We start from the raw sequence: 12,075 nt of genomic DNA, 5'->3' as shown, positions 1-12,075 counted from the left end.
TCCTGGAAGTAGAACATCCTTCAGGAGTCGCTCTTTCGTATATATTGGCTGTGTAAATTAGTCTCTTTCTGTTGGGTCCCTTCTCACGTGGGATTCACAGAAACGAGACTGCAGACAGGGAAGCGAAATCTGCTGGTGTTTTACCAGAAACAACTTTCAGAAAAGTGCCTCATATAGACCTAGAAGGTCGTATTATGTCTTATGTTTTAAGTAAGTGGCAAGAAAGGTGGGCTTGTCCTCTTCTTATCAATGATAATAAATATAAGAATATTAAGAAAAATATACTGCCATGGCATTCGTCATTGCAGCTTAACAGACGAAAAGAGGTTATTCTGACGAGGTTAAGGATTGAGCACACTCATTTAACCCATCAGTTTATTTTAGAAGGAAGCAGCCCAGCAGTGTGTGCTTACTGCGATGAGATACTAACAGTGGAGCACATTCTGATGGTTTGCCCCAGATATTTTAACCAAAGGGAAAGAAAGATATTTTTAGGGTAAATCCCTCTCTAATATTTTAGATGAAGCAGATATATCTGTTCTCATCTCCTTTTTAAGCGTATACAAATTTTTAATAATATTTAGTTTTTTCTTTATATATCATATCATGCAGATTTTTAAAGACAATAAACTATTTTTATATATATTACGCCATTCATTAAACTTCATATTTTTATTTTGTTTATTGGTCACATCTTTTCGACTTATTAATTATTTATTTCACTAGGTCATTAATTCATTTGCCATAATTCAGTCTATTTAACCTTCTTTACGGCGCTGAATGGGCCTCTTGGCCCCAGTGCCTGGACTTTAGCTTAAATATAAGACATTATTCATATCCTAAATGCAAAGTTATTTTTTTTATGAGGAATATCCATTTTTACCAAATAACAAGTAACTATTTTTACCATAGCTTTAAAATCATTCGTTCATTTTTTTTATTTAGTTCATAAATTCATTGATATTCCTATTCATCTAACAAAAAATATATTATTTTAGCACTGAATAATCTCTCCGATTCTAGTGCTTGGCTCCTAGCCTAAATTTCATATTCCATTCCATTCCATTCAGTTTTATACGAGTACAGAAAACTCGATTGTTTTTTGCTTGTGTTTTATTTATATATAGATATATATATATATATATATATATATATATATATTATATATATATATATATATAGTATATATATAATTAATATATATATATATATAATATATATATATGTATAAATTCATCGAATTGCCTTCCCAGTCCCATTACCGTGTCATGTGATTTAGATTTTCTATATTATATCTTCCTTTCAAAGCCTGTAGAGGTAAGTGCTATCAAAGATTGGTGGAAAATGTTTGTATCATATTATATATATATATATATATATATATATAATATATATATATATATATATATATATATACACATAAAAAAAGACGACATTGCATAGGATTTTGTATTTGCAATTCTCTCATAGATCTCATTTTGTAAGATAGTTGACTGTAGTCCTTCGGATTTGTTTCTTATGCTTTGATGGACCATTTCAGGTAATTGCTGGTTGATGACAGTAATGGGACTTGTGTTCTAAATAGACATTGACGTAAAAGTGATGACTGTTTGTTAACAACTGTGATTTGTTCTGATAGGTCAATAAAGGTTGCTTTATTTTTGTCCTGAATAGGCATGTAAAGATGATGAATGTTTGTATACACTCATTTAACTGGCTTCTAAATATCCACTGAAGGTGATGTTTACACGCCTGTAATTGTGGGAGTTGTCTTTTGAATAGGCACTGATCGGCTTTAGTTGGGCATTGAAAAATAAACAGCTATTCAAATGATTATCATGGCGATCAAGATATGTGGACTTTGTACTGTTTACTTCAATTAAGCTAAGACTTTAGTTAAAGTTGAATTTTCATGAGTTGAAAGAAGTAACCTTAAGCGAGTTTTTTTTAAAGTAATACATTTCAAATTTAGATATAAATAAAAATCATGCTATGTAATACTCATTTTTCTGCTTTGTTCAAAACAAAATAATTAGTTGTATGTATGATTACTAAACTTCATACTTATATTGTTTTGGCTTGACAATTTGTGTTCATATAATATTTATATTTAAAAATAATTTACATTAGCTGAAAATAAAATGCGCCTTTGAATAAATATAGGATGCATTCTCATGCCTTTGGGCAGTATGCTTACAGTATGTGTGGATAAAAGTGAAGGATTTAATTAAAGTACGTTTTCCAGATTAATGTATTTTGAGTGAAGAAAAGGGAAACATTTGTCAATTGGCACTCATAACCTCATGGCCATAGTGCTGGGTTAAATTTAATAAGTCAGTTAATCAAACAATAGTCTGTTAGAGATGATGGTTCACAATAGGTTGTCCTCTTCGTGTAATTTAAGAAGACTCAGCCTTTTCAGTGGGAGCAGCAGAGACAGTTTCGCTAACTGTGTCATTACCCTCGGTAGTACATGCCAGGCATGGCAACTTCTTCTCGAGGGCTGCACGGTATTTGGGATGACTGATGGCATACACAATTGGATTGTAAACAGCATTGGCCTTGGCGAATACGGATCCCCAGATGGTGTATACAGGAGAGACCAGTTCTTTCTTGAGCATTCCACTCCAGTTGATGATGAAATAGGGTGTCCATGCAACGAACCACAGGGACACAGTCATGAGAGCAACCTTGGCCAGACGGCACTCAGCAGAGGTCTTCTGGCTCTCTTCACTCCTGAGAGACTTGACACCCATCTTCTTGGCCTGTTCTCGCATCTGTTTCTCATGGTTGGCTACAGCCTTGATGATATAGGAGTACAGGTAGATGTTGAGGAAAAGAGGCAACAGATATACCCAGACAGAGTAGATGTACAGATAAGAGTGAGAGACGACATCATCAGTAAGATAGTCAGTACCACAAGCAGTCAGGTTGCCCTCTGGTACATAGCGGTTCCAGCCAAAGAATGGGGGAAGACACCAGGCAATGGAAGCTACCCAAGTGCCACCAATTCTCATGAGGGCTCCTTTGCTAGAGAGTGGAGTTCCAGAAACACCCTTAACGATGACGTTGTAACGATCGAGGGTGATCCAAACCATGGACCAGATTGAGACACAGCCGAAAAGAGATCCCAGGAACCCATAGACTTCACAGAAGAATGCACCAAGAGTCCATGATTGCCAGTAGCAGGTAATCATCATGGGTGGGAACATACAGAACATCATCAGGAAATCAGAGATGGCCAGGTTGACAACAAGCAAGTTAGCCGGGCTACGCAGTGATTTGGTGGTCATGAAGACCCAGATGACAATGAAGTTACCAGAAATGGAAAGACATCCCATGACTCCTACCCACATGCCAACCAAAGCATACCATAGTGGATTCAGAGGAGGATACTGGTACCAGTGAGCATCAACCATATGAAGGATCTCTGCTGGTGCCATATCCACTACCGTATTGTTCCCATATGGGTTGGTAGATGGGAGGGAAAACTCCTGTTGGCTATTCCACGACATCTGAAAAGATACAGGTTGAACAGTTTTAGATTAACAAATATTTGCATCATTCTTTATTAGTTCAGATATTGTAAATATGCACTCCAAAATAGGTCTAAGCTATCCATGGAAGCCGAAATTGGGTGTTCACTTTGATAATGACCCATTGATGGCTAAATGAGGGGTGCTTGCCATGTAATTATCAGTTTTTGTAGGTGCACCAAAGTGCTCAGACAATGCTGTCCGGCAGTGCCTTTTCTTTTCTTACAAATGGTGCATTGCATTGGTCACTGTATTTATAAGACAACCCAAATGCAGGTCATTTGGAACACTTTTAAGATTTAAAAATATAATCATATAGTTGGAGGGACGAAAAACACTGAACGAAACCTATGGATAAAATTCAAAAAAGGTTTTCTCTTTCTGGTGCTCCAGAAAGAGAAATTGTTTTTTCGACACATCGAGTTACTTGATTATCTTTCCTTTTCCTGTACTATGCAGCAAATGAAGCTAAAATCGGGTTATGGTGATGAGAACGTGTCTACATAAAGTGATATTTTTATCTATTGTTCAATGAACAGATGCTAAGAAATCTTCCCTTGCTAAGGGCCTGAGATTGGTTTCCCTCCTCGTCGATGTTTAACCGAGTTCAGCATTTATTACAGTTTGAAAGATTCTACAAAACCACGTTTATATTGAATTTTTATGATCTCTTAACTATGGGAGTCGAGTATTTTAAGCAGTCATGTAAATGATAATGAATATCTCGTCAAGAAAGCTATTAATATTCTTAGAAATATATGTAAAAAATTTTATCTTATAAATATGAGACATGATAAAGGAAACTATCGTGTTACTTTGTAAAAATGTATACGCTGAGAAAATTCTCAATATTTTAGAGCCGATGAAGATTTCCTTTCAAAACATGAGGACAAAATTAACAGGTTCCTAATGAAGTTAAAAAATAAACGGAATTGAAGATACAGCTTTTCATTCTGTGTTGCTCCGGTTCTAAACCTCCCATTATGTGTGGATTTGCTTATTACTTAAGAGAAATTTCTAGCTACTAAGGGATTCAGAGCTGATGGAACACGGTTTTTTGGCAACGCCTTTGTATCAAAGCATCCGATAAAGGTGAAAATTGGCAAGTATATATTTTATAACCCAATTTTTGCAAATATTATAGTACCTAAGTTCGAAAGTGTTGACATTTGTAGAGTAAAATAAAGTTGCCGATGCTGGAACCGAGAAAAGCACAGAAAAGGGTCCAAAAACAATTCGTGACGCAAACATATTAAATCATGAGGCTCCGCCTATCCACCAGGTAGGCAGTAATTTACTAACACAGTCTAGGCTTCAACAAATTCGAGAATGGCCAGCAGGATATGGAATTGTCCCCGTGGTTGTAAGATACCATTTGTGCTACAGTTTGCCACTTTGGATACAAGCGAGAAGACCCGTGGCAAGATTTACTGAAGCGTGAATCGGTAATTATTTCTACTATAACGGGTAACATTTACTTGGCAACACTCATCTCTTGCTGCAGGAAGTGGAAGGCTATAGATATTGGCGAAACCTGAGGTGAAACAAAACGGATTGTTGTTTTGTATTCCCACCCTGAATTGATGTAGATCTAACAAATGAGCTAAAGACTGGTTTATTATGCGGGTGAATTACATACCTACATTGAATTACTTGTTAAGAAGAAACAATATGAATATCAAGAAAATGGAAGAATTCCAAGCTAACAACTTAGTCCCACAAGGTCTGCTCACTCTACCCCCACCCCCGCCCCCCACACAAACCCCCCAATGTAGGCGGAGATTTTTCTACTCTCTTGGCCTTGTTCTCATCAACTGCCGTGGAAATTGCGATGAAACCTTTACAATAATAATAATACAATAATAATAATAATAATAATAATAATAATAATAGTAAAATTATTGTGAATGATATTGCAATCAAGGGGACGGTGATAAATACTGCTCGCCATCATTGATAATCGCTGAAGCGTATGATGGGTACCAATATGGTAAGTGAGCAGAACCACAGTGAAGGGATGTTTTAACAAACGTAAACTTCTCTTCACTGTGGCTGGAGCCTCATGACGTCATGGGTTAACGTCACTATTGTGTTCAAAACCCTTACCTGAGATTTTGATGGCATAGGAAACTCACTTTTACTCTGATAACTATTGAACTTAGGTACTAAATAATACTTGCAAAAATTAGGTAGGGTTATAAAATAAACACTTGCCAACTTTCACCTTTATCCTGTGCTTTGATAAAAAGACGTTGCCGAAAAGCCGTGTTTCATCGGCTCTGAATCCCTAGTAGGCCCAGTGATAGCGCGAGTGCCGTGAAGAAGTGTTTAATTTTTGCTAAGTAAATATCTACTTTGAATTTGGAAGAACACATTGGCAAGTTTTGATGCTGAAAGTAAGATAATTGATTCAACAACAAGGATATGAAAAAATTGTTAGGTTTAGCCGCCAGGGACTGCGTGTTTTTATTTGGTTAAAAAAAAAAAAACATATTAGGTACATATTTATGGCTTTGCAAATGTGTCTCCTACTTATGGAATTATCCAGTTCAGTAAATGCCATAGAGACTTTAAACCTGCCTTGTATAGAATATAATAATGTTGATACGTTTCTTAAGCGCAAGTCATAATGAAATGTTTTAGATTATTTCAGTGCTAAATATAAAGATATAAAAAAAATAACATATCTCTTTTTTATATCAATATTCAGAGGAATGGTTTAAGATTTAACATATCAGTTTATAGCAGGCCATTATTCACGGGTTGAAGGTTTAACATAAAAGTTTATACAAGACATCATTCACGGGCCTGTAATAAATTCACCTCCTTTATTCCTTTACAGTATAAGAGAAATCTTGTCTGCACTCAACAGAGCATATAACCTGTGCTCTGAGCACTTCTTCCTTCACAATGAACTGATTTACATGATAAAAATACTAATTTATAGAAATGAATACCTTAGAACTATACAGAAAAATACATACGAAAGATAAACGACAAATTCATACTGTCATCCCAAGAGAACCAAACAAACTTGTTAAGATACAGTATATTGCTGACTCAGAAACTTGTTCTTGAACATGTCGAATGTGGCTTTTTCTTCCTCTGATTATATAAATATATTTGTAAAGTTTAAAGATAAAAGTTTCTGATGACGTTAGTTCGGGTGTCATTCATGAATACAGGCGTGATCGTTGTAATACACCATATATCGAAAAACGGGAAGGAATTTATGGGAAAAACTTGTCTGATCTCTTTGTTTGTTCTGTAAAACTCCTAATTGCATAACAAGTTCACCTCATGCAACTATTGATGTCTAGTGCTCAAAATATTTGTGTGTTCTACAAGGGGAATTTAGTAATAACGTATTTCCATTTAAGTTTGCATAACTGCTTTATCTGGTTTAATGTGGATGTTTTACTTTATACTTAATTATCATTTTTTCAACACTACGGGTCATTCTTTCACTCCGGCCCCCTGTGGTCCTGCCCTCCCGAAAGTTTTTTTTTTCTTCTTTTTTTTTTACAAACTCAAAAGTATTACAAAAGGCATGGACTGACAGCTTTTAGCTCACTGATATTCATACATGTTCCATTGGACGATGATAATGGTCATGTAACTAGTGTTGGAAAACGTTACGTCCTTCTCTTTACTGATATTAGTTTACAAAATGTATGGTGAAGGCTACAAAGGATTTAGCGTTGATTACGGTAAATAAGAACAGTAAATGACTAAGAATAAGAAAGCAAACAAGCGTAGGGAATATAAACTTTATAAAATATATCACATGGAAACAAAACGGGAGTAAACAGGTAATAGTAGTTTATACACAGTAGACAATGGTGCATGTGTTTGGACCTACATTTTTGTTTTGTAAATGTTCATATTATATAGTAAGGTTTTTATTAGCAATTCACAGAGCTGATATGACGAAGACAATTGATCACTGGACATTCCTTGTCATAGTAATGAATATCAAATAATTTGTTAACGCAATATATAATTAGAGTCAAGATTTTGCAATAAAATGTAAGATTACTTCATAAAAGTACGATTTTTACTCGGGTACTTAAACCATAAGCCTAAATGATTACTGTTGCACAAGAAAGTTTTAGAAACCTCAGAGAAGTAGGCGCATGTTGTGAAAAACTGACAGTTTTTAACTTACCTTGCTAAGCCTGAAACAGCCGCTTCCAGCTGCCAAAAAAAGAAGATATTCTTAAAGAATGACTTCAGCTAGGGCAGACTGACCACCTGCTTCAGGATCTTAGCTCCAATGGGAATTGGCTGTGACTAAAGACCAGGCGCGGGAAAACCTTTTATATTGTTCTTGCCAACAGTTAACAAACTTTAAGTGCTTCTGTTCCACTTGTAAGGAATCCTTCCTTGTGCCAATATGCAGTTCTAGAACCTTTAACAATGCAGCTAGCATGAAGACGGTCATCCCATAACACATTCCAGGAAATGTATGTTTTGCAATTATTAGGCTTCCTTATGCAGAGACTTCAAAGAACCATTCGCTCTCATTCTGTCAACTTTTGAATATCGTATTAACATCATAATTCTTGGTTATTCGCTTTGGCAAATGTTGAAATGCCATCATAGTTTTTATTTCATTATTTCCATGCGTGATTGATTTATTAGAAGTTTTGTTCATTAGAAAAAACAGATTTTAAGAAAGATGCACCAGCATCAAATGAGACACTATATTCTTTAAATTCTTGAAGAAAAATTACATTATATAATCAGTATTATATATGTCCATGCATTAAAGCTAAGATCCAAGTCAGTCTGAGACTAACGAATTCTTTGAAGCTGAGGCGAATATTTTTTTTTCTTTCAAGTGAAGATACTTGAAAACTTTTACTCTGGTTTCTCGAAAACTGCAGAAAAACAATTTATCAGAGCATCTTTTACTTTTAAAATAGGTAAAGGAGATGGGACAAACTTAATGCTAATATTCCTCATATTTTTTCCAACAACACTCATTGGGGTTTTGGAATTGACTCCAGTTAAAAGAAAGTTTTGCTGTTCAATAAGGGCATATTTATCAATGATTTTACTTCTTCATAAGCTTTAATGTGTGAGTTAAAAGGTTTAAATTTTCTTGCAGGGCAACATCCCTGCTGAATTTGCTCCAGTGTGCTTCTACATCCCTCCATTAATGAGGAAACTCAGTTGAGGCATTTTGAACATGGTTTCCGCTTATTGGAAAGTGTTAATTTCCATTCAGATGTCGTTGATTCTCCACACAAGATCTCTATGGATGCTGAAGGCGCAATAGCTGAGTCCATATTAGATAAATGATAATCATAGCTGTTATGAATGTTCATTGACCTATCATCATAGGCATGGGATAATGGTTAATAGTTACTCTACTCCTACTATTTGCCCTTTCGAATCCAGTAAAGCACTACCCCTTAGAGAATTGTGAGCGTTGAAATTATTCGAAGTATCATGTTCTCTGTCAGGAGGGTAGAATAAACAAAAGGCCTATTTTACGTCTAAAACATGCATGAATTGCCAAAACTGTAAAGAATGATTAAGTTTTAAGATAGAAAGCTGCAGTGAGTTATGTAGAATAATTACAGCACCTCCATGGGAGGAATAGAGTAAAATTTGCATAGGTCAATCCAGGATTAAGAGGATAACTGCTTACCAAGGCCTTATATAAACACACAACTGGATTACTATGGCATTTCATGACTTGAATTAGTTTGGCTCTAGCAACCAAACCTTTATAGATCCATTGCAAAATGTCTGATTTAAATTTAAGATGTTATACGGATTTTTTGTCAGACATACCTTCTATGGAACAAGGACTAGTGTGAGGATAAACATTTTAGTTTAACCTCCATCGAAAGATAAGGAGAATCTCTGATGTTTGCTGAGGAAGGAATTTTGATCTTTTTCCATAAAAGGTTCAGACAATGGAAGATTATGGTCATTTTGTCTGGATGTGTAGAAACAGTTGCACCACAAGTATGGATGTCAAAGGAACTTAATTTCCTAAGAATTTTAGTACCTCTAGGCAAGGGAGGTGTTACATGCTTCTACCCCCTGATCCCAACTCCTTGATGAGGTGGGGGCTTAGGGATCCACTGCAGAGAGAGTATGCCCCTTTATGCCTACTCTCTCTGCTGAGGATTCAACTGAACATTGGGGCTTTCAACTCCTTTACTCCTCCTCCTCAAAATTTTCCCCCTTCCCTTCTTCTTCTTTTGTTGACGACCTTGTAATGGTTTTGGACTACTGATTTCACTGCCCTTTTAACTTGATGGAGGGCGTAGTTGGACGGCATGCCACTCCACCCGTAAAACTAGAGTACCTGACGTGGTCGAGCGAGGGGGAATTTTTATGTCAAGCCGTGCCAAAAGTGCTGGGTCCGATCTCGACGGACTGAGTGTTCCATGGCAGTTACCATAGTGTAAAAGAATTTCTCCTCCCTCAGTTGGGGCTCCTTGGTGAGAGGGATCTCATCCTGTACGAAATATTTACTTCTTGCTATATGGAAAACACAACAAATATCTCTACGACTTTTGGCATGTCAGTGGACTATTCTAAGGAAATCCCAGGTAATGAAGAGCAGGCTGGTATTAAAACGTTAATACCATACAAGTCACAAGGAAAAAGTAAATATCGAATGGACCCAACCTTGACTCACTTCGACTCCCTCTTTGGGAGTGGAAGTTGGTCAAGGTTCTTGACCTTGGAAACTGACAGAAAAATATCTGCATTAAGATTGGAAAATTATTTGTTAAGCAGGCACCCAACCTCAGAAATGTCAGTTAGACAAATAAAAGACCAGGGGTGGTTAATAGAAACCACTACAAAAAACCAATTTGAAAATTATTTAACCATAAAGAACATTGAAAGTACATAGGTAAAGATAAGGAGACATGACAGTATGAACAGCGTACAGGGTACTGTAGTACTTCCTAAAAGTAAGGAGCCAATAGAAAAAAATATTTTGTTGGATTCCCTAAAAAAAAGGTACAACAACATGCAAGATTGTGAAATATATAGTATAGCAAGTAGACAAAGTAATGAAAATACATTGAAAATAGCAAAAATAAAATTTGAAGGCCAAGAATTGCCTTTCAAAATTAGTCATGGGCAAAACCGAGAATTAAGACCGTATGTTCCAAAACCACAACAGTGCCATAACTATAGTAAATATGGACATACATGGAAAAATTGCAGAAATATATCGATATGTGCGTATTGTGGATCTGACGAACATACCATGCAGTGGAAGTGTGGTGAACCATAATGTGTGAACTGTGGCCAAAATCACCATGCTAGGTCTAAGGAGTGTATGTATTATATATACAATACAGAGATCAGGAATGCCAATAAGAGAAGCCAAACTAGAGTTGAGAGTTAGAGGAATGCATGATCCCGCTAGGAAGCAAATGTTCTCTACTGCATTGAGCTCAAGGAATGAAACGAAAATGGAAGTAACAAACCCCTAATAGATAAATCAAAAGAAATAATAACAACTTTACAAGACACTAATATAGCAAGAAACCAAGAAACCTTTGCAAATATATGTTTAAATTCATTTGAGATATTAAGGGAAATGGAAACGCAAGAGAATGATACATGTATCACTGAAACATTACAAGATAATTATAATGAGCTGGAAGCTAAAGATAAAAAAAAGGGCTTTAGAGAGAACTCTACCCAAAACCAAAAAGCCAACAATTGTTAGAGAGGTATCTGTTAAAGCAAAGACCAAGGATCCAAATAAAATACATGAATTCTTCGGTTGTTTCATATAAATAACAGTCATCTGTAGGCCCATAATAATTCAATTATAGTAGGGGAGCCCGGGGCTAGTTGGCTACAGGGGTAAGTTGGCATATTCAAAATGACTTTAAAGTTTACCAATAGATGACTCTAATACATATACTGTGAAATTGCCACGTGGTTCCTCAATTACCAGCAAAATTCTATAGAGATAGAAGGTAGGAGTTCGAATTTATGAGACAATTTTCTATTTTGATGGTAGTGAGTAAATATTTTAATCTTTCTGTTATTTGCTATAACATCTATACATTCATAAAGATTATTTTTCAATTATAGCATAGTTTTCCTTATGGTTTAAAGATTCTATACCATTAAAATTATTAATTCAAGGCTTCTTGATGTGGACTGGTAAGCGTTTTTGTACCAGATGGTAGGGATGGGGCAAGTTGGCTCAAAATAAATGGGGCAAGTTGGCACACGTTATTTGATAACGATAGTAAGCCTATTTATTTATATAATTTACGTTTTGTTTCTGGATTTTTGGAAGGATAATGAGATTAGTGTCATATCATTTCCTCCACATTGTTCTCACAAGTTGCAGCCCCTAGATTTTAGTGTTTATAGACATCTGAAGAAATGTGTTAACAGGCCATGTGATTCGTGGATGACTGGTAATCAAGGATCAAGTATGCCCATCTGTGACATTCCTGGTAAGGTTTCCTCGGCTTTACCTCTAGCTGTCACTTATTCTGATATTTTCCATTGGTTTAGGATTGATGGAATTTTA

At 35.8% G+C, this 12,075-nt stretch overlaps 1 protein-coding gene across 1 annotated transcript; it reads right to left on the bottom strand.

Moving 5' to 3' along the window:
• Positions 1 to 2,237: 2,237 nt before the first annotated feature.
• On the bottom strand, positions 2,238 to 7,864 carry LOC135200219 (rhodopsin-like). The gene is made up of 2 exons (XM_064228655.1): positions 7,705 to 7,864; positions 2,238 to 3,515 (listed from the first exon to the last, which is right to left on the bottom strand). The coding sequence occupies exon 2, from the start codon at positions 3,513 to 3,515 to the stop codon at positions 2,400 to 2,402; it is 1,116 nt and encodes a 371-aa protein (XP_064084725.1). The 5' UTR covers positions 7,705 to 7,864; the 3' UTR covers positions 2,238 to 2,399.
• Between the last annotated feature and the right edge of the window lie 4,211 nt (positions 7,865 to 12,075).

Source organism: Macrobrachium nipponense, chromosome 26, assembly GCF_015104395.2.
Source record: "Macrobrachium nipponense isolate FS-2020 chromosome 26, ASM1510439v2, whole genome shotgun sequence".
Classification (NCBI taxonomy): domain Eukaryota; kingdom Metazoa; phylum Arthropoda; class Malacostraca; order Decapoda; family Palaemonidae; genus Macrobrachium; species Macrobrachium nipponense.
This window is presented reverse-complemented; position numbering and strand designations above follow the sequence as displayed.

Coding starts and splice junctions, on each gene's coding strand:
- LOC135200219 (XM_064228655.1), bottom strand. CDS start 3,515: ATGTCGTGGAATAGCCAACAGGAGTTTTCCCTCCCATCTACCAACCCA.